General features: G+C 43.9%; 1 protein-coding gene across 1 annotated transcript in view; it reads left to right on the top strand.

Moving 5' to 3' along the window:
• Window positions 1-22,449, top strand: part of LOC109877578 (microtubule-associated protein 1B) — a 59,153-nt gene extending 36,704 nt beyond the window's left edge. The window contains 7 exon segments of the mRNA XM_031818232.1: window positions 7,481-7,563; window positions 7,769-7,909; window positions 8,199-8,469; window positions 8,472-9,289; window positions 9,292-16,042; window positions 16,316-16,542; window positions 17,780-22,449. Coding sequence (XP_031674092.1) covers window positions 7,481-7,563; window positions 7,769-7,909; window positions 8,199-8,469; window positions 8,472-9,289; window positions 9,292-16,042; window positions 16,316-16,542; window positions 17,780-17,935 — 8,447 coding nt within the window. The 3' untranslated portion in view covers window positions 17,936-22,449.
• The last annotated feature ends 5,262 nt before the right edge of the window (window positions 22,450-27,711 follow it).

Below are 27,711 nucleotides of genomic sequence, written 5' to 3'. Positions count from 1 at the left end.
TTCAATTGCAACTTGCTGAAAACTGTCCACGGTGTTCATTTCATCTCAACTAGACACAGCACAGCAAAAATTGGACATCCAGAGTGCATCAAACATGATTTAGAGCTTGTTTATGGAAAAGTGCTTATTTCTGCATTTCAATGTTGCAACTTGCTGAAAACTGTCACGGTGTTCATTTCATCTCAACTAGACACAGCACAGCAAAAATTGGACATCCAGAGTGCATCAAACATGATTTAGAGCTTGTTTCTGGAAAGTGCTTATTTCTGCATTTTCAATGTTGCAACTGCTGAAAAACTAGTCCACGGTGTTCATTTATCTCAACTAGACACAGCACAGCAAAATTGGACATCCAGAGTGCATCAAACATGATTTAGAGCTTGTTTATGGAAAAGTGCTTATTTCTGGCATTTCAATGTGTAACTTGTGAAAACAGTCTACAGTGTTTTCATAACATCTCGAATAAACATAACAAAAACATTTTTTTATCCAGAGTGCTTCAAACATGATTTAGAGCTTGTTTATGGAAAAGTGCTTATTTCTGCATTTCAATGTTGCAACTGCTGAAAAGCTATCCACGGCTGTTCATTTCATCTCAACTAGACACAGCACAGCAAAACATTGGATTCTCCAGAGTGCATCAAACATGATTTAGAGCTTGTTATGGAAAGTGCTTATTTCTTGCATTCAATGTTGCAACTTGCTGAAACTAGTCCTACAGTGTGTTCATTAACATCTCGAATAAACATAACAGCAAACATTTTTTTATCCAGAGTGCTCATCAACATGATTTAGAGCTTGTTTATGGAAAAGTGCTTATTTCTGCATTTCAATGTTGCAACTTGCTGAAAATGTCCACGGTGTTTTCATCTCACCTAGACACAGCACAGCAAATTGGACATCCAGAGTGCATCAAACATGATTTAGAGCTTGTTTATGGAAAAGTGCTTTTTCTGCATTTCAATGTTGCAACTTGCTGAAAACTGTCCACGGTGTTCATTTATCTCAACTAGAACAAACAGCACAGCAAAAATTGGATATCCAGAGTGCATCAAACATGATTAGAGCTTGTTTATGGAAAGTGCTTATTTTGCATTTCAATGTTTACTTGCTGAAAACTGTCCACGGTGTTCATTTCATCTCAACTAGACACAGCACAGCAAAAATTGGACATCCAGAGTGCATCAAACATGATTTAGAGCTTGTTTATGGAAAAGTGCTTATTTCTGCATTTCAATGTTGTAACTTGCTGAAAACAGTCTACAGTGTTTTCATAACATCTCGAATAACATAACAAAAACATTTTTTTATCCAGAGTGCTTCAAACATTGATTTAGAGCTTGTTTATGGAAAAGTGATTATTTCTCATTTCAATGTTGCAACTTGCTGAAAACTATCCACGGGTTCATTTTAGTCTCAACTAGACCACAGCACAGCAAAAAATTGGAATCCAGAGTGCATAAACATGATTTAGAGCTTGTTTATGGAAAAGTGCTTATTTCTGCATCTTCATGTTGCAACTTGCTGAAAACTGTCCACGGTGTTCATTTCATTCAACCTAGACACAGCACAGCAAAAATTGGACATCCAGAGTGCATCAAACATGATTTAGAGCTTGTTTATGGAAAAGTGCTTATTTCTGCATTTCAAATGTTGTAACTTGCTGAAACAGTCTACAGTGTTTTCATAACATCTCGAATAAACATAACAAAAACATTTTTTTATCCAGAGTGCTCAAACATGATTTAGAGCTTGTTTATGGAAAGTGGCTTATTTCTGCATTTCAATGTTGCAACTTGCTGAAAACTATCCACGGTGTTCATTTCATCTCACTAGCCACAGCACAGCAAAAATTGGACATCCAGAGTGCATCAAACTGATTTAGAGCTTGTTTATGGAAAAGTGCTTATTTCTGCATTTCAATGTTGCTAACCTTGCTGAAACATGTCCTACAGGTGTCATTCACCTCAACCTCTAGAATCACATCACCCATCAAACATTTTTACATCCAGAGTGCGATCAAACATTATTTCAGAGCTGTTTATGGAAAGTGATTATTTCTGCATTTCAATGTTGCTAACTTGCTTGAACACATTCTACAGTGTTTCATTTACATCTCACTAGACACACTAACAAAAAATTTTTTTAATCCAGAGTGCCTCCAACATGATTTAGAGCTTGTTATCATGGAAAGTGCTTATTTTTGCATTTCAATGTTTCCACTTGCTGAAACTGTCCACGTGTTCATTTCTACATTCAACCTAGACACCGCAAAAAAAATTGGACATCCAGAGTGCTCAAACATGATTTAGAGCTTGTTTATGGAAAAGTGCTTATTTCTGCATTTCAATGTTGCAACTTGCTGAAAACTGTCCACGGTGTTCATTTTATCTCAACTAGACACAGCACAGCAAATTGGATCCAGAGTGCATCAAACATGATTTAGAGCTTGTTTATGGAAAAGTGCTTATTTCTGCATTTCAATGTTGCAACTGCTGCTGAAAACAGTCCACGGTGTTCATTAATCTCAAAAAGACACACAAACAAAAAATTGGACATCAGAGTGCTTCAAACATGATTTAGAGCTTGTTATGGAAAAGTGCTTATTTCTGCATTTCAATGTTGCAACTTGCTGAAAACTGTCCACGGTTTTCATTTCATCTCAACTAGACACAGCACAGCAAAAATTGGACATCCAGAGTGCATCAAACATGATTTAGAGCTTGTTTATGGAAAAGTGCTTATTTCTGCATTTCAATGTTGCAACTTGCTGAAAACAGTCCACAGTGTTTTCATAACATCTCAAATAAACATAGCAAACACATTTTTTATCCAGAGTGCTTCAAACATGATTTAGAGCTTGTTTATGGAAAATGCTTATTTCTGCATTTCAATGTTGCAACTTGCTGAAAACTGTCCACGGTGTTCATTCATCTCAACTAGACACAGCACAGCAAAAATTGGACATCCAGAGTGCATCAAACATGATTTAGAGCTTGTTATGGAAAAGTGCTTATTTCTGCATTTCAATGTTGCAACAACTGCTGAAAACTGTACAGTGTTCATTTCATCTCAACTAGACACAGCACAGCAAAAATTGGACATCCAGAGTGCATCAAACATGATTTAGAGCTTGTTTATGGAAAAGTGCTTATTTCTGCATTTCAATGTTGCAACTTGCTGAAAACTGTCCACGGTGTTCATTTCATCTCACCTAGACACAGCACAGCAAAATTGGACATCCAGAGTGCATCAAACATGATTTAGAGCTTGTTTATGGAAAAGTGCTTATTTCTGCATTTCAATGTTGCAACTTGCTGAAAACTATCCACGGCGTTCATTTCATCTCAACTAGACACAGCACAGCAAAATCTGGACATCCAGGAGTGCATCAAACATTGATTAGAGCTTGTTTATGGAAAAGTGCTTATTTCTGCATTTCAATGTTGGCAACTTGCTGAAAACTATCCACGGTGTTCATTTCATCTCAACTAGACACAGCACAGCAAAATTGGAACATCCAGAGTGCATCAAACATGATTTAGAGCTTGTTATGGAAAGTGCTTATTTCTGCATTTCAATGTTGGCAACTTGCTGAAAACTGTCCACAGGCGTTCATTTAATCTCACTAGACACAGCACAGCAAAAATGGACATCCAGAGTGCATTCAAACATGATATTAGCGCTTGTTTATGGAAAAGTGCTTATTTCTGCATTTCAATGTTGCAACTTGCTGAAAACTATCCACGGCGTTTCATTTCATCTCAACTATAGACAGCACAGCAAAAATTGACATCCAGAGTGCATCAAACATGATTTAGAGCTTGTTTATGGAAAAGTGCTTATTTCTGCATTTCAATGTTGCAACTTGCTGAAAACTGTCCACAGTGTTTCATAACATCTCAATAACATAACAAAAAATTTTTATCCAGAGTGCTTCAAACATGATTTAGAGCTTTGTTTTGGAAAAGTGCTTATTTCTGCATTTCAATGTTGCAACTTGCTGAAAACTATCCACGGCGTTCATTTATCTCAACTATCACAGCACAGCAAAAATTGGACATCCAGAGTGCATCAAACATGATTTAGAGCTTGTTTATGGAAAAGTGCTTATTTCTGCATTTCAATGTTGCAACTTGCTGAAAACTATCACGGTGTTCATTTAATCTCAACTAGACACAGCACAGCAAAAATTGGACATCCAGAGTGCATCAAACATGATTTAGAGCTTGTTTATGGAAAAGTGCTTATTTCTGCATTTCAATGTTGTACTTGCTGAAAACGTCCACAGTGTTTCATAACATCTCAAACTAAACATAACAAAAACATTTTTTATCCAGAGTGCTTCAAACATGATTTAGAGCTTGTTTATGGAAAAGTGCTTATTTCTGCATTTCAATGTTGCAACTTGCTGAAAACTATCCACGGCGTTCATTTCATCTCAACTATACACAGCACAGCAAAATTGGACATCCAGAGTGCATCAAACATGATTTAGAGCTGTTTATGGAAAAGTGCTTATTCTGCATTTCAATGTTGCAACTTGCTGAAAACTGTCCACAGTGTTCATTTCATCTCAATAGAACCAACACAAAAATTGGACATCCAGAGTGCATCAAACATGATTAGAGCTTGTTTATGGAAAAGTGCTTATTTCTGCATTTCAATGTTGCAACTTGCTGAAAACGTCCACGGTGTTCATTTCATCTCAACTAGACACAGCACAGCAAAAATTGGACATCCAGAGTGATCAAACATGATTTAGAGCTTGTTTATGGAAAAGTGCTTATTTCTGCATTTCAATGTTGCAACTTGCTGAAAACTGTTCCACGGTGTTAATTCATCTCAACTAGACACAGCACAGCAAAAAATTGGACATCCAGAGTGCATCAAACATGATTTAGAGCTTGTTTATGGAAAAGTGCTATTTCTGCATTTCAATGTTGCAACTTGCTGAAAAAAACACTCCACGGCGGTTTCATTTCATCTCACCTATAGACAGCACAGCAAAATTGGACATCCAGAGTGCATCAAACATGATTAGAGCTTGTTTTTTATGGAAAAGTGCTTATTTCTGCATTTCAATGTTGCAACTTGCTGAAAAATGTCTACAGTGTTTTCATAACATCTCGAATAAACATAACAAAAACATTTTTCATCCAGAGTGCTTCAAACATGATTTAGAGCTTGTTTATGGAAAAGTGCTTATTTCTGCATTTCAATGTTGCAACTTGCTGAAAACTATCCACGGCGTTCATTTCATCAACTAGACACAGCACAGCAAAAATTGGACATCCAGAGTGCATCAAACATGATTTAGAGCTTGTTTATGGAAAAGTGCTTATTTCTGCATTTCAATGTTGCAACTTGCTGAAAAACTATCCACGGTGTTCATTTCATCTCAACCTAGACACAGCACAGCAAAAATTGGAAATCCAGAGTGCATCAAACATGATTTAGAGCTTGTTTATGGAAAAGTGCTTATTTCTGCATTTCAATGTTGTAACTTGCTGAAAACAGTCTACAGTGTTTTCATAACATCTCAAATAAACTAACAAAAACTTTTGGTATCCAGAGTGCTTCAAAATGATTTAGAGCTTGTTATGGAAAAGTGCTTATTTCTGCATTTCAATGTTGCAACTTGCTGAAAACTATCCACGGCGTTCATTTCATCTCAACTAGACACAGCACAGCAAAATTGGACATCCAGAGTGCATCAAACATGATTTAGAGCTTGTTATGGAAAAGTGCTTATTTCTGCATTTCAATGTTGCAACTTGCTGAAAACAGTCTACAGTGTTTCATAACATCTCAATAAACTAAAAAAAACATTTTTTATCCAGAGTGCTTCAAACATGATTTAGAGCTTGTTTATGGAAAAGTGCTTATTTCTGCATTTCAATGTTGCAACTTGCTGAAAACTGTCCACGGCGTTCATTTTCTCAACTAGAGACAGCACAGCAAAAATTGGACATCCAGAGTGCATCAAACATGATTTAGAGCTTGTTTATGGAAAAGTGCTTATTTTGCATTTCAATGTTGCAACTTGCTGAAAACTGTCCACGGTGTTCATTTCATCTAACTAGACACAGCACAGCAAAAATGGACATCCAGAGTGCATCAAACATGATTTAGAGCTTGTTTATGGAAAAGTGCTTATTTCTGCATTTCAATGTTGTAACTTGCTGAAAAACTGTCTACAGTGTTTCATAACATCTCAAAGAAACATAACAAAAAATTTTTATCCAGAGTGCTTCAAACATGATTTAGAGCTGTTTATGGAAAAGTGCTTATTTCTGCATTTCAATGTTGCAACTGCTGAAAACTGTCCACGGCGTTCATTTCATCTCAAACTAGACAGCACAGCCAAAATTGGACATCCAGAGTGCATCAAACATGATTTAGAGGTTGTTTATGGAAAAGTGCTTATTTCTGCATTTCAATGTTGAACTTGCTGAAAAACTATCACGAAGACATTAACAGAGAGGAAATAGGATGGCGAGTGAGGGGACCTTGGAGGGAGGGGAAGCCTGTGTATGGCTCACAGTGTTAGTCTGCAGCTAATTGTGTTTGACTAATGCTAGAAGCTCAGATGTTGTATTATCAGTAATCGGTTTCAGCCATGTTTTCATACAGCCCCAGCGTTTTGGTGTTTTTGTTAATTGGCTTGTCTAATATGCGAAATTCACAGACAGCCCTGTCTGCCGTGATGCCGCTGTAGACTTGCAGTGCATCCTGGAAGTGTCCCTGTCAGACACTGTAGGAACACTCATCTTATAGCAAGAATAATAATCATCATCATCATCATCATAATCATCATCATCATCATCATCATCATCATCATCATCATCATCATCATAATCACAATAATTATCATAATAATAATAGTAATACTACTTCTACTAATAATAACAATAATGATGGGCCACAATACTTATGGCGTCTACGCTTCCAATAATATTAAAGCACGGTTGCAGAGGATCGTTCTGATCCATGTTCTCTGGTTTTGCTTTCCAATGGTTTTGTACTGTCATTTGACTAAGTTACTCATCACTGCAGTACATTTCTAGCTATCTCCTTATCATGGAAAACATGAGGTCTCACATGTTAAACTGCTGGTCATGTTCCTTAATGGACCCTCAATGCTTAAGGCTTATCACATCACCACATAATACAATTCCTCAATTATAAGTCTAGTCTATTTTCACATGCTGCATTCTAAGCAGTATTATAGTGAACAGTGGTGCAGGGGAGCGAACCCAGGTCACTGGCGAGAAAGGCAAACACCCTACCCATTGCGTCATTAGGGTTAAGCCACTTGGTGGGAATTGTAACATGGCTTATGTAGTGAGGATCGTTACAATATTTAGTATTTCCAAGCACAGAAATATTGTAGGAACTGCGACTACTGACTGCACTGTTGTTTTACTTATTTAATCATTCTTATCCCTGTGTTTTGTTGTGTTTGTTTCCTCTCCAGGACAGAGGACCCTGCAGTACAAGAGTGATGTCCTTGAGACAGTTGTGTTGGTGAACCCGTCAGAGGAAACTACTGCTTCAGAGGTAGGTGTGACCGAGACATACCTGACAACTGAGGGCTTTTGCCTTCACAGAAATCACCTTTATACACAAAATATGGTACGGTTGATGTTTCTCAATGGAAACCTTTTTTGAAAAGATACTGCTTACTGATGAGGTCAATCAACTGTGATGATAATCCACTAATGTCATTTTTTCTTATATTTGTCCCTCTCCTCCTCCCGTCCAGATCCGTTCTCTGGTCACTGACTCTGCTGGACACAAGCTACTAGTCCTAAGTGGCCAGAGCTCTGAGCAGGGAGGTGACATCACACTGCAGGGTGGAGCCTTCACCTGGAGACACTTCTCTGACATAATCTCTGATCCTGGAGTAAGATCAACTGTTCATCAACACTTTACTATAAGTTGACGTTACACTGTATAGACTACACTGTGTAGTTACTCTGTTGTTATGTTAGTAGTATCCAGACTGGACTCTCTCAATCAATATGTGTGATTCTTTTATTTTAGGGAGGGGTTGATTCATTTAAATATGTTCTTGTTATATGCTCAAATAAAATATTGTTTTGATGAATAGGTATACTTGCTATTAAAATATGTTTCTTTACATAAGCTATGTCTAACAGTATGTTTATGTTGTGTTGTGGTCCGACCTCCAGGTGACTGAGGTCCTGTCCAACTCAGCATCGGACCAGCGGCCCAGGCTAACAGTATCGTGCCTGGGAGACGGGGGCTGGAGCTCACTGGGCCACAGCCAGGAGCAGCAGCACCTCCAGAACCTTCTGGAATACCGCCTAAACCCTGAGCCCACGCTTCCCGACATGGAGGGAGTCGCGGAGTTCACAGAGTACGTCTCGGAGACGGTGGACGTCCCGTCGCCCTTTGACAACCTGGAACCGCCCACCTCGGGTGGTTTCCTGAAGCTATCCAAGCCTGCTGCTACATCTTCCCTGGAGGGAGGGGTGACTCTGCCCTGTTCGCCGTGAACGGATTCAACATCCTGGTGGATGGAGGGTCCGAACGCAGGTCCTGTTTCTGGAAGCTGGTCAGGCACTTGGACAGGATAGACTCAGTCCTGCTGACCCACATTGGGGCGGACAACCTCCCAGGCATCAACGGGCTGCTCCAGAGGAAGATCGCTGAGCAGGAGGAGGAGCAGTCCCAGGGATCTGGCGGCTCCAACACATACGGTGACTGGATGAAGAACCTGATCTCGCCTGAGCTCGGTGTGGTGTTCTTCAACGTCCCCGAGAAGCTACGAATGCCTGAGTCCACGCTAAAGGTCAAACGGAGCATCGAGGAGGCATCCCTCACACTGCAGTATCTCAACAAGCTTGGCATCAAGTCAGAACCTCTTTACAGGGTCGTTAGCAACACCATTGAGCCCATCACGCTTTTCCACAAGCTGGGCGTTGGCAAGCTAGACATGTACATTCTGAACCCTGTGAAGGAAAGCAAGGAGATGCAGTTCCTTATGCAGAAGTGGGCTGGGAACAGTAAGGCCAAGACTGGGATTGTGATGTCCAATGGCAAAGAAGGAGAAATATCCGTCCCTTACTTGACCTCAGTAACAGCTCTTATCGTATGGATCCCGCATAGTCCAACAGAGAAGATAGTCAGGGTGCTGTTCCCTGGAAATGCACCGCAGAACAAAATCTTGGAGGGGCTTGAAAAGCTGAAGCACCTGGACTTCCTGCGCTACCCAGTAGCCACTCAGAAAGACATATCCTCTGGGGCCCCGCCTCCAATCATAAACAAACAAAGATGAGATCAAGAACAGAAAGCAAGGAGAGCCTGAAATCTTCCACCAAAACACAGTTGGCCTCAAAAGCCAGCAAGAAGGAAGCTAAAGGGCTGGAAGAGGAGTCCAAGAATGACTCGGCTAAAGAGAACAAAATTGAAAAGAGAGAGGAGAAGAAGGAGAAGAAGGTGAAGAGTGAGAGCGCCAAAGCTACCAAAGCCACCAAAGCCACCAAACAACAACAAAACAGTGAGGCAGCACCCGAAGCAGCCAAACTGGAGAGAAAGAAGCTGTCCAAGGAGAAAACACTGAGGAAACACTCCAAGGAACGACCATCTAAGATGGAGGAGAAAAAGGACAAAGAGAAGAAAGAGATCAGTAAAGTAAAGAAAGAGGACAACAAACGCGAAGTGAAGAAAGATGATACTGCTAAAAAAGAGGAGAAAAAAGAAACAAAAGCAGTGAAGGAGGAGAAAAAGAAGGATCTGAGTAAGCCAGAGCTGAGGAAGATCACCAAACCAGACCTGAAACCCTTTACCCCAGAAGTCAGGAAAACCCTCCATAAGGCAAACAAGACACAGGCCAAACCCAAGACGGACAAGACTGACAAAAACATAACAGCCAAACCGGTCAAAGAGAAAACAGCTGAGAAAAAGTCTGTCCCAAAGAAAGCCCCCCCAAAATCCGCTGCTGCTTTGGCAGACGGGTCTGTTGTATCCTCTCCAGAAGACCTCACCAAGGACTTCGAAGCTTTAAAACGAGATGAGCTCTCGAAGCTAGGGAGTGAACCCATTCAGAATGATGTCATGTCTGGATGTCCAGCTTTCACAGACTCCAAACTCCCTGATGAGGGAATAACAACTAAATCCACAGCCAATCTTGGAGAGAAGTTTGAGGATGAGGGTGCTGACATGGATGATGGTGATGATGATGGGGAGGAGTACAAAAAAGAGAGTGATGTACTAAAGAAAGGTGCAGATGTCGGGAAATGGCAGGACATTAAAAGAAATGCTGGCATGGATAGGAAATATGAGGATGAAATGGAGAAATACGACGACGACGACTACTCTACTAAGGGAGACATGAATTCGAAGAAGAGTGTCAGCTCAGAAGAGGAGGGTGACGTTATCGAAAAAGCAGATCTGGAGGGAATTGAGGATTATGAGGATAAATACAACTCAGAAAAAGATAAAAAAGAATGGGACACCAAGTCAACCGACTTTAAATCGTTTTCAACCGCAGTCGCCTCTGGACAAACCACTACCGCTGCCTCTGAGCAAGTGTCCTTCATCCAAGATGAGACTATTCCCGCTTATTCCGAAACGGAGCACACCATCTCCGATGAGGAGATCCATGAAGAACCCGAGGACAGGATCCCACACCTCCGCTACGACGTTGCTTCCTGCGACATCACCGTTCCCGACGTTCCAGGATCCTTCGACTCTGTGTATGGTGTTAGGGAGATGAGAGCCTCGGCTACGTCTGACGCCTCAGACTTCAAAGCCAAAGGCTTTGTGGGAAGACATGACCCAGTGTTGGCAGCCTATCCAAGCATCATCACAGCTCCGCTCGCCGAGGAAGAGCACATCTCCTCAGCCACGTCCATCACAGAGTACGACAAACTGTCCTCGTTCGCCACTTCCATGGCGGACGACCAGTCCATCGCATCTGTGACCGCCCCGCAGACAGAGACAGAGACAGGGAGGAGCTCTCTTCACCTGGACACGGTCAATAGCATCCCCTACCGCACCGAGGCCACCCACGGGAAGGACTACCTCCACTCGGCTGGAACCATCTCTCCCACCTCCTCCCTGGAGGAGGACAAGAACTTCAGTTCTCCTCCTTCAAAGGAGTACCAGCCTTTTGTTACTGAGATGGAGGCTGGGAGGAAGACCAAACCCGTCCATGAGGAGTATGACGAAGAGGAGGATGAAGACGAGGACCAGACTCCCAACGTTGATATCCCCTTGGGGAAACTCCAAGAGGGCTACGAGCAGGCGACGGCAGCCATGTTGCTCCAGGACAAGGATAAATCCCCCTCCACTGCCTTTGCACCTCCCTCTCCTCCCTCTTTCTCCAGCGGGTTTAAGCCTAGTTCCATGTTTGAAGTTGAAGAGAGATGTCTTAGCCCAGGCGACAGCACCGTGAAGCTGGCCTCACCCACCCAGTCGGTCCCCATCAGCAGTGGCTACTCCCCCACAGAGGAGAAGAAAAACAACAAAATGGACAACACTGAAACTGAGCTCCAGAAAATGGGGCTTTCTGGTGACAAGACCCCCTTTGAAGAATCAGATGAGGATGATGATGATGACTATTATGAGAAAAGGGATCTCAAACCCTGTGTTAAAGCTAAGTATTTGGAACAGAAGGAGGGTAGGTTCTTGGACGATGAATCACCTCAAGAAGAGAAGCTGTCTGAGAGGGACAAAGGACTTGCAGAGGATGACATCAAGTCCAAGTATCTGCAGAATAAACCGGGGTCGACAGACGAGACACAGTTCTCTGGTTACATGGCGCAAACAACCAAACCCCAGATCATGCACTCCGACGAGCAAGACGAGGTGGAGGAAGATGATGAAGATGATGTTGTTCAACCAAGTGGAACAGGGTCTAGAGCTTTATCAGTAGAGCAAAGTAAATTGGACTCTGAAGATGACGAAAAGGATGCAGCATTATCCAGAAAAAAGAACCATGTAACTTTGAAAGAGCCAGAGAAAAGTGTCCAGTTCAATCTGTATGACTTCCCGGAGCGAGAGAGTAGAGAGAAACGCTCAGAAGAAGAAATAAGACAGGACACCCCATATGTACACGGCAAGACTTTCTCTTACAGTGATATCTATGACAATAAAACCAGTTATCAGAAGGACCAGTCAGAAAAAATGGGGAAGGACAGTATGAAGGAGACGGATACACAGAAAAAGGACTCCGCTTTCCCCTCAGACAAGGAGGGTTTCCCTAGCTCTCATGGAAAAGATGTATCTTCCTCCTCCTCTTCCTCTTCCCCCTTTCCATGGCTCCATGGCTCTGAATCTATAGAGAAGATAAGTGAGCCACGTGGATACAGCAGAGAGAGCAGATTCCCATCCATGGCTGATAGACCAGAGGCTTCAACCACATCCTTATCATCAGAGAGAGACTCCTCCCCTTATAAAGTTCACAGTGATTACACCTCTGTAACAGGTAGTGCTGCAGCCAAACCCTCTTCAATGAGCTACCATGACAAAGAGGTGGAACTGGAGATAGACATGAGGAAGCTAACAGCCAGGGATGAGGAAGACTACGATGATTATGATGATGAAGATGATGAAGAAGAGGATGAGGACGATGAAGAGGAGGATGCTATTGACTCAGACATGGAGAAAGGTGCCAAAGAGAAATCGGAAAAGGAAGTCAAAAGTCCATTCATCGATGGTGTGAGCTCAAAACAGCCCCAGTTTATGGTTTCCATGGCTGGCTACGGTTACAACAGCCAGACAAAGCCGACTTCACCAGACAGCATGAGCACAGAAGAGCCAGAGTTTATGGTTTCCATGGCCGGCTATGGTTACAACAGTCAGGCAAAACCGACTTCACCAGACTGTGTGAGCTCAAAGGAGACAGATTTCACAGACTCCAAACTCCCTGATGAGGGGATAACAACTAAATCCCCAGCCAAACTTGGAGAGACGTTTGAGGACGAGGGTGCCGACATGGATGATGATGATGACGATGATGATGATGACGATGAGGAGGAGTTCAACAAAGAGAGGGATGTACTAAAGAAATGTGCAGATGGTTACAGTAGTCAGGCGACTTCACCAGACGGCATGAGCTCGAAAGAGCCAGAGTTTATGGTTTCCATGGCCGGCTATGGTTACAACAGCCAGGCAAAGCTGACTTCACCAGACGGCATGAGCTCGAAAGAGCCAGAGTTTATGGTTTCCATGGCCGGCTATGGTTACAACAGCCAGGCAAAGCTGACTTCACCAGACGGCATGAGCTCGAAAGAGCCAGAGTTTATGGTTTCCATGGCCGGCTATGGTTACAACAGCCAGGCAAAGCTGACTTCACCAGACGGCATGAGCTCAAAAGAGACAGATTTCACAGACTCCAAACTCCCTGATGAGGGGATAACAACTAAATCCCCAGCCAAACTTGGAGAGAAGTCTGAGGACGAGGGTGCCGACATGGATGATGATGACGATGATGACGATGATGAGGAGTACAACAAAGAGCGGGACACACACAGCCAGGCAAAGACGATTTCACCAGACGGCATGAGCTCGAATGAGCCAGAGTTTATGGTTTCCATGGCGGGCTACGGTTACAACAGCCAGGCGAAGCCGACTACGCCACCTTCCTCCACCACCTGCAAAGGTGACATGGGCGCCACAGCGTTCTCTGGGTACTCCTCTGGGTTTGATTATTCTTACGGTGGGGAGAAAGACACATTTCAGTCCAGCCAGATGAAGGACAAAGAGGGAAAAGATGACTATTTCCACAGTGAGAGAGCTGACGGTGGTAAGAAAACAGGAGACACAGTAGGAGTCTCATCAGGCTTCCACTACACCACCACCTCTGCCACGGCATATTCGTCCTCCTCTTCCTACAGCTACTCCTCCTCTACGTCCGGTCCGTCACTCTCCACCAGCCGGCAGTTTGGCGAGGAGCTGGAGACCCCAGCCAACGCCTCCGACCACATCTTCAAAAATGATACAGACAGTGCCGGCTTCGAGTACTCCTCCTTTAAAGATGAACACGGCTCCTTTAAAGATGAACACGGCTCCTTTAAAGATGAACATGCCTCCTTTAAAGATGAACACACTGCCTTTAAAGATGAACACGGCTCCTTTAAAGATGAACACGCCTCCTTTAAAGATGAACACGCCTCCTTTAAAGACAAACACGCTTCCTTTAAAGATGAACACTCCTCCTTTAAAGACGAACACTCCCTGGCCATGGACTCCTCCCCCTTTTCCAGTTCCTGCGGGATGGTTAAGAACGAGTACCTGGAGGTTTCAGAGAAGCAGATGACGATGGCCACCACCACCACCGCAGAATCCACCTCCAGTCTGGCCCGCTTCTCTCCTCACAGCCCCTTTGAGGAGATCAAACCTTTCCACTCACACTCCTCCGCTTCCTCCTCGGAAGACAAAAAGGAGCATGTTGCCTCGATGGAAGGAAGTGTTGTGAACAAAAGCCCCCAGTCGGACTGCTTCTATAAACCGGAATGGGCGGATGAGTCCAAGCTGCAGGCTGCAGGGGGTTATGGGCCTTTCTCCCAGTCACCCAAGGAGAAGGATGCCATCGCCATGGGTTTGTTTGGTGTCACCTCGTCCCCACGGCCCGACTCAACAGGCAAGCATTACTTTGAAAACTCTGACAGTACTGAGGAAGAGGATGACGAGGAAGGTTACATGCGTGAGATGGGCCTGTCCTTCTCTAAAAAACACGGCAGCAGCACCACCACCTCAGGTAAGATAGATGGCGCTGGTCTCCCTGATGTGCTCACCTCGTACATACCCTCCTCTCTGCTGCCCACCAAGCCAGACACAGTCAATGGTCCCATGGAGGTTAGCAGCATGAGCTCCCCCATCAGTGCAGGGCCAGCAGCCAGCTGCGTGAGCCCAGGTCTGGGTACAGCTGAGGAGAAAAAGGTGAGGGGCTCCTATGAGTGGAACATGCAGAAGCCCCAGATGGACATGGTTCCTGGCGACTCCCCGCCTCATTACCGCCACGAGGACGAGTTTGAGGAGGAATGCGAAATGGAACCAGAGTGCCCCGCCCGCCCGCTCTCCCTCTCCTCCACTGAACACACCTTCGGCTCCCCCTTCTACACGGAGGCGTCGTGCCGAGGAGAAGCAGGAGGAAGAGATGATGATGATGACAGCGACCTGGACCTCCCTCCTGAAATGGGCGCCTCCTCCTCCACATCCTCCTCCAAAGCCTCCCCTGGCTACTCCTCCTCGGAACACAGGCACCGCAAGGGAGACCTCTCGCCCTCCTTTATCAATCCCAGTATGCAACAGCAGTCCAGCGATGAGGAGGACGAGGAGCGGGGACGCAGGAGCGACCAATCGCAGGAAGGGGACGAACATGATCTGTCAGTCAAGAAGAGAGCCAACAAACAGCCCCACCATCCCCGCTTCCAGGGTGGCTCGATCACCCACGCCGGGACGGCTGGGCTGGGGTTAGCCAGAGAAGACACCCCCCCAACCTCCGTCAGCGAGTCTATACCGTCGCAGTCAGATTCAGACGTTCCCCCAGGGACAAAGGAGTGCCCCTTCATCACGGGCAACAGCAACATGGACTCTGACGAGGACACTGAGTACCTGCCTGTGGATAAGTTCTCCACCATGGGAGGGGGCCACCATCACTCCTCTTCCTCCTCCTCCTCCAGGATTAGCCCCCGGGACCCCCCTCCTGCCCCACTCATGGACCCCTTCCCCAACCCCCCTCACCCCGACGTCTGCATGGTGGACCCCGACGCTCTGGCCAATGACCAGAACCGGGTAACCTCAGAGTCGCCCCTCAAGAAGGACCCCAAGACGAAAGGCGTGCGGAAGACAGGGAAACCCAAGTCGGCATCTCCGGCTCGCCGCAAGCGGTCCCCCATGCCAGTGAAGCAGTTGCCATCCCCTCGCAGCGCCTCGCTGAAGAAGGAGACAGAGAAGAGCTTGAGGATGTCCCATCTGTCAGACGGACAGGCCTCCAGAGACGATGACCTCTCCAGGTCCAGTTACAACGCCGGCAGGGTGGCCAACGGAGTTAAGAGCACCTCAGGTAACAATGGTTCCCATTATACAGTATATTTATTCAACAATCGTATTATTATGTTATGCATAAAATGACTAGTAGTATACAGTACAGTGCATTACACATTGCACAACATAGCACAAACAGATCTGGAACCAGGCTAAGTCAAGGCTGCTAGGCTGTGGAAAGTGATTGAGGAAAGGAGGGGAGAGAGAGGAAATAAGCAGTTGGAGCAGAGTTTAAACCAGCGACCTTGTGGAAAGCATCAAATTGCATGGAAACATCTGTCCTTCCCCCTAGGCTCTCAGAGGTCCAGTTCCGTGGTTCCCCAAGGCCCTCCTATCTACGTAGACTTGGCCTACATCCCCAACCACTGCAGTTCTAAGAACGTGGACCAGGAGTTCTTCAAACGTGTCCGCTCTGCATACTACGTGGTGAGCGGGAACGATGTGGGCAATGACGAGCCCAGCCGAGTGGTCCTGGATGCTCTACTGGAGGGCAAAGCCCAGTGGGGATCCAACCTACAGGTAACAAATCACTACCATAGAATTAGATGGAGCTCAATCATTCAGTTGATGGATCAATACATCACCTGTGCATGACATTCACTCCCTATGCATCTTAATGAACTAACTAACTAGCACACCTGACTACCTGTGGCGCTCAACTCAAACAGCGGAGTGTAGCCTACTGTTGCTCCTTGCAAATTAATTCAAAGCCTTTAATGTATTACTCAGGATGGAACCAGTGCTACTATTTCTGCCATGTAATGGTGTTGTTAAAACAATCAGACAACCCCATAGTAGAATAGTTGACCTATTTACCTGGACGGCTTGTTGTTGTGTGTTCTATGCGGGAGAAATATTCCTCTCGATGAGCATTTAAGTTGCGAGAGCCATAGGGAGGGAAACGTATTCTGACAAGCAGTCAATGCACAACCATTGTTAATGCAAGCATGGGGAAAACACTTCAGAAAGCAGTTTTGGCTTTTGTTTAAAGAGAGGGGAATCCCAGCTTTCCATTGCTGCCACATTTATTTCCCTACTCCCACAATTGCCAGTGTGGCATCATTTAAAAAATGCAGTTACAACCTGAGTTTCAAGCATGGTTTAGGCACAGCTGTGCAACAGAGCTCTTAAAGGGGCAATGGCATACTTTGCAATAGAAACCAAGAAATAAAACAGATTTTTCCGATGTAATAATACTGAATAATTATTAACAATAATTATAAATAATAATAATATCAATCAGGATGTTGTGTCCAATGGGGTAAATACAGATGGATAAACCCCATACCTCAGCCTATGTATGTGTAGACACTATGCTGCATCAGGTGGGCCACAGGTGATAAAGCTTATTGTTAATAGCACATCTGGTAATATAGACCAAGGGACAGGACCTTTTATAGGCCTGCAGATCAAGGGGACTAGAATTGGTCAAACTCACAGTTTAATACATGTTCAAAATGATCCTCTTTCCATAAAAGCACAATGGTCATGACTTTTTACATGAAAGGGGAAATTAACTTGGTCCCAGACAATCCATCTGAGATGGATTTCAGTTTCAGTCATGGGATATTTTTGTCTGCTTTAACACCTGATTAAATCACCATTTCCCATCTTTCCCTCTACTCCTTTTCATCTCTCCCTTCTCTCTCTAATGCTCTCCCCATCTTCTTCTCCTCTGATTTTCCTCCTTTCTTCCTCCTACCTCTATCCATTACCTCAATCTCTCTGCCTCTCTCTCTTTCTCTCTCTCCTGCAGGTGACGTTGATTCCCACCCATGACACAGATGTGACTCGGGAGTGGTACCAGCAAACCCATGAACGGCAGCAGGAGCTAAACATCATGGTCCTGGCCTCCAGCAGCACCGTGGTCATGCAGGATGAGTCTTTCCCCGCCTGCAAGATCGAATTTTAAGCCCCACCCCCCTCTCTTCCCCTCTGTAATGGGACAACACACAGCTCCCCTGGTTCAGTCTGTCTGTTTAAATATTTTGGATCTGCCTTTTCTAGGGATTTATTTCTTACAGTAAATCATAACAGTACATCTCAAATTACACCCTATTGGTCTTATAGCGAACATCTCTGGTCTAAAGTAGTGCACTGGACTGTATGTGGAGTAGGGTGTCATTTTAGACAGAGATATTCAACAACCACACGTTTGATTATGGTTAGTGTCATTGTTTGTATTATAAAGGTGCTCTTCAGACTATAACGCTCCTCTACTATAATTCTAAGGTTTATTCAAGGAAACAAGTATGGTTGTGCATACGGTAGAAATCCAGGCAAAATGTCCAGGCAATGGTTACTGTTTCCTTCAAGTTAAGACAGATTTTCTTCTAATAGGCATAACTCATGCACAAGTATGCCCTATTATAATGTTAGAGTCATCAACAACAACAACAGACTTAATCTTTGTTTAAAGAAGTTACAACACCAAAACACATTTTGTACTTTAGTGTTTATATGTTTTGTAGAACTGAATACACCATGCTAATGCCAATGGTACTTTTCTCATCCACGTCGCACTCATTGAACTTTGTGCCTAATATTGACACATTGACATAGATGATATTCTAAGTAGATTGTCTCTAAGAGTCTTTTAGATGTCGAATAATTATGTTTGTAGTAGAATAGGGTGGAAAAAACTAATCGAGTCATACTCAAAGGATTTGTGTGTGCCATTCAGTTTTCATGTCATTTCTGCCATTCAGTTTTCATGTCATTTCTGCCATTCAGTTTTCATGTCATTTCTTCAAGGTGAAATTCACTTTTACTGGATTTCTCAAGCGCCATATTGCGTACAGTAAATCGTAACTATCAGTGTTGTCTGGTTGTAAAGTGAAGTCTTTTGAGAATATTTCCAGCCAGAACACATCCAGATCTGTCGAACAGGGCTGGTGTATATTGTACAATATACAACATGCACAGTAGATTACCCTTGCATTTATTTTCCAGGCTTGCATCCACAAACATATCGTGGATCCAGCCAACGTATGCTATTGTGTGAAAGGAAAGGAGAATACTCTCATTGCAACATTTTAATGACTGTATGTCAGGTTGCTACATTCAATGTACTACTTCCTCGTCATAGCATTTATACGCATGTATAACATACTGTAAGCATTACACATTGGCTTGGAATAGTGTGGCTTATTAAATGACAAATAGCTTAAGCAGCTTGTTTGTGTTCATGAACTCATTGATAGAAAGGAGGCTGTCAGGTTAAAAGAGGTTACACAACTTAAAGACAATAACCCTCCGCTATTTAACTGCAGAGCGACACTGTCTGTCTGTGAACTGGAGTAGGTCCACACTTTGGGAAGGTATCACAGATCATATGATTATTCTCACATTTAGTATTGACCCTTTAAGAGACATGGGTGTGATTTGGGATTTGTGTAAGGTGAAGATAGTGTAGACTAGTGGTATGTACTCCAGCTATGACCATCATGGTATCGTCCCAAATGGCACCCTATTCCCTATGTAGTGTATTTCTTTTGACCAGAGCCTTATGGTAGTGCACTGCATAGGGAATAGGGTGCCATTTGGAGCAGTCATACCTAACCTGGTTATGACTACAGCAATAGGACCATGTGGTTGTGAGCTCATGGCCCATCACCTGTACAGGGTAATAGTTTGATTGAGTGTCTGAAGACTTGTCTGTGAGGTGTTTGCGCCGTGCATTAAGACCACGTTGATGAAACATTGATGAACATTGTGGGGCGGTTCCATAGATGATAGAGGTTTGACTGTCACCCACATGTGCCTTTCTGTCCTGTCGTGTGTTCAAGGAAGACTCGGATGCTTGCTTGAAATGGCCCTTGTGGCAAAGCCATAGATATTCAGTGTTCGGCAAACACCGTTTCAGTCTCAGAATTTGAACGGACGCCATGTTGGCACTGAAAGCTTCAAGATGCAGATTAGAATGTTCTCATCATGGCATGTTTGGTGCAGACATGGAGGATGGGTTGCCATGGTAAAGTAGTGGCTAGGTGGGCAGGTCAGTGTTGTAGTATGATCACTAAACTAAGCAAACTAACATGGTACTTACTTCTACCAGTCAGTGATCACAGGGTCTGATATTCTCTGTCGACGATAGTGAACATGAAGCACAAATGATCAAACAACTTAAAAAGTACCAACTGTGATCAAACCCATATTCTAAGAACTTTTAGGCCTACTCATATGAAAATACTTTAATTTGGGATTTCTACCAATTGTGTATGTTCTTTAACACAAAAGCAGTCATTTTTAATCAGAAAAAGAGAGAGCTTTGTTGGAAATGTTAACTCACAGACAGACGTTATTTCCTATTGAGTTGTATTATTTTCTTAATCCTTATGATGCCCATGGAAAGGGAAATAGGTGTTCTGCTTTAGGGCTGTTTTAGAACCGTTAACTTTGGGACCAGAGGCCAAAAGGTTTTTGCTCTACCACAATCACCTTGACTCAATGCCTTGGAATGTTTTTAAAGACAAAATGTACAATTTGCTTTTGATTTTATGTGATTATAGTCAGTGTGTCTAGAATGTAATTTTCAGTGTTATTTAAGATGGGTTTTCATTTGTGTGCACAGTTCAATTGTATCCTTTAATTTTACTGTGAATTGGGATTAACTAAGTAGATTGTTAGAAAACGAGACATGTTTTAATTCCATTTTATTGCATCATGACATTGAGTTTGAGGCTTACAAAGAACAAATTATAACATGCTTTGTTCGAGGGTCTAGACAAATTGTACTATTGCGCAATCTTTGAGGCCAATCAGAATATTCAGCAATGTATTCCAGTTTTTCTGAGACAGATATGGCACACACACACACACACGTAAGTAATAATGAATTTCAAATGCTTTCAGTAAACATGCTTTGAATCCTGCAATGTTTTTTTCTTCTCGTTGCCGATGCTCAAATGTACCGGACCATGTAGATTATCAGAGAGAGTAGTTCTGAGACAGAACTGCTCTGTCTGTTAACCAGGCTGCAATAACAATACTGAGAGGTTTAACCAGGCTAGTTCTGAGACAGAACTGCTCAGTCTGTTAACCAGGCTGCGATAACAATACTGAGAGGTTTAACCAGGCTAGTTCTGAGACAGAACTGCTCTGTCTGTTAACCAGGCTGCGATAACAATACTGAGAGCAGCGTTCAGTCTGGTTTAACCAGGCTAGTTCTGAGGGATCCAGCTGATCCGAATGTGAAGAAGCAGATTAACCTTTACGTTCTCCGTGGAGGACATTGATATCTTGGTTGCCTTGGTGACATACTAGTTAGTAGTTGTATATATTTCTGCTCCATCAACTCAAAAGGGTTGTCAGTCAAAGTCAGACTGTCTCCTCTATTGTGTGTGAATACAGTGCATATCAAACTTATTTTTAGGGCAGAATGTCTGTTATTTTATTTCTTTACTCTTGTCTGAAGTCTGTCTATTTCTAATGGTTGCCCTGAGAAACGAGTGGAATTAATTAGTCAGCGATTGATTAAAGAAAACTGGACAAGTTCTACATTTTCAGAGACTGATTTTTGACCGTACAGGTAACTGTCTTACTAACAGTCAAAGGCAAACTAACATGCCTGCTATATTGTTTAGCTGAGAGAACATTCTGTATAACAAATATTGGATAATTTTCCAGTGCTTGCAATTGGCTTTCATGTAGAGAATGGGATTCAGAACAACAGTATCCCTTTATATCTCAGCAACTCTATGAGAAGATGCTCAATCTTCTTGTGCTGTAATTTAACCAGTTTTCCTGTGGTCTTTGACTTCAAGGTTGTCTTAACAGAGACATCAACTGTTAACTCATGTCAGTGTCATTCTGAAGACTAGAATTAACATTGTATTCATAGACATACACAAACCACAACACACAAAACTGACTGCCAGATAGTGACTCGGATCACTATATCAATACATTTTATATCTAGGGTATTTATAATGGTTCACACAGTGAATTTTTCCAAATAAAAAAAACAGAACAAAAACAGTAACAATGTATTGTGCAAAAATAATAATTCCGTTGAATTCTCCAAAACTCCTCAGAATCCTGATGTAGAAAATCCTCATGAAGATTGTCCATCATTCCAATAAACTGCTTATCTGTGCATGCTATCTTATTGGTTCTAATCCTGTAGGTAATAGTTTAAAAATGAATAAAATAGCCTTTCTATTTTAAAAGATGCATATTTAAAAAGCTAACTGTGGATGGTATGGAAGGCTGGTGCAAGGTCGTCGTCTTGCCTCCACTGGCTGTGCTGGAAGGAAGGCGTTGGGATCGCTCTCCTCTTTCTTTTTGCAAGCTTCATGACTGTTCTTAAATCTTTTGTTTTAAGTGCAATATACTTCTCTATCTTTAGGAACATAGAACTTCAGCAGATTTATTGTCAAAGGGGGAAAGTGTGGTGATCATCAATAAAACATGTATTGAAGAATACAAAAAGCCTCAACTGTGTCTGATTTCAGGTAACTTCTGAAATGAGTGCCTGGATACCTTGGCAGCAGCTAATGAGGATCCATAATAAATACAAATGTTGAATTCAATGCCTAGCTTTACCTCCACTGTACTCACATCCTACCATACCCTTTTCAGTACATTATGCCCTAAATCTATTCTACCACGCCCAGAAATCTGCTCCTTTTATTCTCTGTTCCCAACGCACTAGATGACCAGTTCTTATAGCCTTTAGCCGTACCCTTATGCTACTCCTCCTCTGGTGATGTAGAGGTTAACCCAGGTCCTGTAACTCCCAGTACTACACCTATTCCCCAGGCGCTCTCATTTGTTGACTTCTGTAACCGCAAAAGCCTTGGTTTCATGAATGTTAACATCAGAAGCGTCCTCCCTAAGTTTGTTTTGTTCACTGCTTTAGCACACTCCACCAACCCGGATGTCCTTGCCTGGTCTGAATCCTGGCTTAGGAAGGCCACCAAAAATTCTGAAATTTCTATCCCCAACTACAACATTTTCCATCAAGATAGAACTGGTAAAGGGGACGGAGTTGCAATCTACTGCAGAGATAGCCTGCAGAGTTCTGTCTTACTATCCAGGTCTGTGCCCAAACAGTTCGAGCTTCTAGTTTTAAAAATCCACTTTTCCAGAAATAAGTCTCTCACTGTTGACACTTGTTATAGACCCCCCTCAGCCCCCAGCTGTGCCCTGGACACCATATGTGAATTGATTGCCCCCCATCTATCTTCAGAGTTCGTACTGTACTAACCACCTGTAGCACGCGCTACAGCAGTTATATTTCACTGGCCATCCCCAAAGCCAACAGCTACTTTGGCCGCCTTTCCTTCCAGTTCTCTGCTGCCAATGACTGGAACGAATTGCAAAAGTCACTGAAGCTTCCACAGAGCAGCTTCCCGATCACTGCACCTGTACACAAGCCCATCTTTAAATAGCGCACCCAACTACCTCTTCCCCATATTGTAATTTTTTTTGCTCTTTTGCACCCCAGTAGCTCTTCTTGCACATCATCATCTGCACATCTATCACTCCAGTGTTAATGCTAAATTGTAATTATTTCGCCACTATGGCCTATTTATTGCCTTACCTCCCGAGTCTTACTTCATTTGCACACACTGTATACAGATGTTTCTATTGTGTTATTGACTGCACGTTTATTTATCCCAGGTGTAACGCTGTGTTGTTTCTGTCGCACTGCTTTACTTTATCTTGGCCAGGTCGCAGTTTTAAATGAGAACTTGTTCTCAACTGGCCTACCTGGTTAAATAATAAATAAAATAATTTAAATGGTGCAAATCTGACCTTGTTAAATCCATGTGAGAAAGTGCACATTTCAGGAGATGGGGAGAATTGGGACACAGCCATAGCCTTGTGTATAATAGCACTGGCTGAGGACCCCACGTCTGTATCCCAACATGCCTGTGAATTTGGGGATGATGTCATGGTGAATTTGGGGATTATGTCACGGTGAATTTAGGGATGTCGTCATGCTGTGGTGATGAAGGGGAGACTGAACCCTGAATAATCTCCCTCTGCATATGAAAGGAGGTCTGGACAGGGGGACAATGTGCAGATTGGCCAGCCTTGGCAGCACACCAGTGTCTGTCTTTAGGAGGGTGGGGGGGAATTTCCATAATTTGGGCAAGGGATGGAATGTTGAAGACAGTAAGGCCCTTTTTTCTACTGTCACTGAGATCAGTTACAGTGATGAGTGTTTGCATTGTAAAACTGACATGGTGGAAAGATACAGTTAATCTACAACAGAGCAGTTATTCTATCTGTATAATTAGTATTTGGAATAGGTCTAGATTGTGCCTGAATTGATCTGATCAAATACTCTGCCACTGTGCTTACACAATTTATCAGCCATTGTCGTGAGGCAAACTCGGGGTACAATCCGTGCTTTGAGCGGCTGGCGAATGAGCAGCGATCTGTTGAATACCCCAGCTGGCACACGCTGAATGGCAACAATTATGACATCATCCGCAGGGTCACATGAGCTCGATGTAGTAGGACCAACAGATGTAGCCGGAGCCTGTTCTTCCTTTTCTCCTCTCTTTTCTGAAATGGAATGAATGTGGAGCAGTGTTCCTGTGTGTTTGTGTTCCAACTGCCAGTACTGGGCAATGGGGTAATGTCAGGTGGCCGCCAATTGGTCCAACAGTAGCATTTCAGATGGTTATCTATTCCATGGTTGGCCCAAATCTCACTGAACAGTTACAATGCCATTTTGAAGGAGTTTGTTTAATTCACGTTTTTAGAACGCTCTGTCTTAGTCTCCTAGAGGTTTTTATCTAGTTCCCGGATCAGGATGTCCCTAAAAACCTTTTTACGATGTTTCCAACACATCATTTTTTCCTGCTGAACAGAGTATTGAACTGGTTATCAATGATAAAACATAATACAAGTCCTTTATACTGCTAAACTTTGTTTATGTATTGTTAAAATAAAGTAATTTTGGAATTGGAAAAGTAAGTATTTGGAATTGGAAAAGTAAGTACATTTCTTTCAAAATTCCATAGCAATTGAAGAACGACCCACCTGACCACTCTCAATGGAGCAATGAGGACAATACAGAGCAGTAGACGGAAACTAACTCACCTCCCCTGCTGTTAACACTTATACAGTTAAAAGCATTGGACTGCTGAGTCAGCAGCTGACAGCATTTCAAGGGATAAAGGCTTTTATTGATATTAAATTGGACGATGTCGTGGTTATTTTTAATGTAACCTTTATTTAACTAGGCAAGTCAGTTAGGAACAAATTCTTATTTACAATGACGGCTCAGGAACAGTGGGTTAACTGCCTTGAGGGGCAGAACAACAGATTTTTACCTTGTCAGTTCGGGGATTCGATCTAGCAACCTTTCGGTTACTGACCCAACACTCTAACCACTAGGCTACCGGCTGGTTACTGCTCTAACCACTAGGCTACCTGCTGGTATCTGTCCCAACGCTCTAACCACTAGGCTACCTGCTGGTTACTGTCCCCACGCTCTAACCACTAGGCTACCTGCTGGTTACTGTCCCCACGCTCTAACCACTAGGCTACCTGCTGGTTACTGTCCCCACGCTCTAACCACTAGGCTACCTGCTGGTTACTGTCCCCACGCTCTAACCACTAGGCTACCTGCTGGTTACTGTCCCCACGCTCTAACCACTAGGCTACCTGCTGGTTACTGTCCCCACGCTCTAACCACTAGGCTACCTGCTGGTTACTGTCCCCACGCTCTAACCACTAGGCTACCTGCTGGTTACTGTCCTCACGCTCTAACCACTAGGCTACCTGCTGGTTACTGTCCCCACGCTCTAACCACTAGGCTACCTGCTGGTTACTGTCCCCACGCTCTAACCACTAGGCTACCTGCTGGTTACTGTCCCCACGCTCTAACCACTAGGCTACCTGCTGGTTACTGTCCCCACGCTCTAACCACTAGGCTACCTGCTGGTTACTGTCCCCACGCTCTAACCACTAGGCTACCTGCTGGTTACTGTCCCCACGCTCTAACCACTAGGCTACCTGCTGGTTACGGTCCCCACGCTCTAACCACTAGGCTACCTGCTGGTTACGGTCCCCACGCTCTAACCACTAGGCTACCTGCTGGTTACTGTCCCCACGCTCTAACCACTAGGCTACCTGCTGGTTACTGTCCCCACGCTCTAACCACTAGGCTACCTGCTGGTTACTGTCCCCACGCTCTAACCACTAGGCTACCTGCTGGTTACTGTCCCCACGCTCTAACCACTAGGCTACCTGCTGGTTACTGTCCCCACGCTCTAACCACTAGGCTACCTGCTGGTTACTGTCCCCACGCTCTAACCACTAGGCTACCTGCTGGTTACTGTCCCCACGCTCTAACCACTAGGCTACCTGCTGGTTACTGTCCCCACGCACTAACCACTAGGCTACCTGCTGGTTACTGTCCCAACGCTCTAACCACGAGGCTACCTGCTGGTTACTGGCCCAACGCTCTAACCACTAGGCTACCTGCTGGTTACTGTCCCAATGCTCTAACCACTAGGCTACCTGCCGCACCTAATAACATGTTATTACTTTCCCTCCCTCCAGTGTTTGTACAGCGGTCTAGTCCGACCTCTCTATAGTGGCAGCAACGAGCGAGGGTTAATGTCATAGCAACAGATTAATGCTGGATTGGTTTCTGAGTCATCATTGAACTTGTGTAAAGAACAAAAAGAGCTAGCTACAGACAGTAGCTAGCTAGCGCTGCTGGCCTTTCCCACCAGATGGCCTCTCTCCACCCCTTTCTCGCCATTTCTCTCAGGCAGGAGACAGACACAGCCTTAGTGGAAATCATTATGAGCAGTCTGTCTCCTGCTAACACAATCACAGCCTCACAGATTGCCTCGGCTACCTTTGTCTATCAATAGAATCCCTACTGCAGCGTTCGTGATTTGCACTTCGATTAAAGAACGTCTCACAAGCTTCCACTTAATTTTTTAGCCAAGTCACTCAGAGGCCTTATTCAATCAAATCTGCATATGGAGGCTAATGGGGTAAAGCATACAAAAAAAATGGTCTTCGCACTGCAAGCGTGCAGTGTTTGAATGAGTTCACATGTTGAGTTATTGGTTTTACCAGCCTCCTCACTTCCGTGGACACAGCTCTGTAGAATGTATCTGATCAACAGCATGAAGGAGGATATTGTCGGCTCCATTCTGGGAGGTTGCATTCAGAATGAGACAAAATGTTGCTTTTTTTAAAAGATAGTTTGCTGCAATTCTACACATTTTGGGAAAGGGGGGATACCTAGTCAGTTGCCCAACAATGTATTCAAGTGAAATATGTCTTCCGCATTCAACCCAACCCCTCTGAATCTCAGAGGTGCGGGGGGGCTGCAATAGTCGACATCCACGTCTTCGGCACCTGGGGAACAGTGCCTTGCTCAGGGGCAGAACGACAGATTTTGACCTGGTCAGCTCAGGGATTTGATCCAGCAACCTTCCAGTTACTGTCCCCACGCTCTAACCACTAGGCTACCTGCTGGTTACTGTCCCCATGCTCTAACCACTAGGCTACCTGCTGGTTACTGTCCCCACGCTCTAACCACTAGGCTACCTGCTGGTTACTGTCCCCACGCTCTAACCACTAGGCTACCTGCTGGTTACTGTCCCCACGCTCTAACCACTAGGCTACCTGCCGCACCATGCGGCTGAGAACACATTCAGTTTGAAAGCCAGTTTTCTTCAATAATACACATTTTCTCATGGC

Source organism: Oncorhynchus kisutch, unplaced genomic scaffold (assembly GCF_002021735.2).
Source record: "Oncorhynchus kisutch isolate 150728-3 unplaced genomic scaffold, Okis_V2 scaffold1300, whole genome shotgun sequence".
Taxonomy (NCBI): domain Eukaryota; kingdom Metazoa; phylum Chordata; class Actinopteri; order Salmoniformes; family Salmonidae; genus Oncorhynchus; species Oncorhynchus kisutch.
This window is presented reverse-complemented; position numbering and strand designations above follow the sequence as displayed.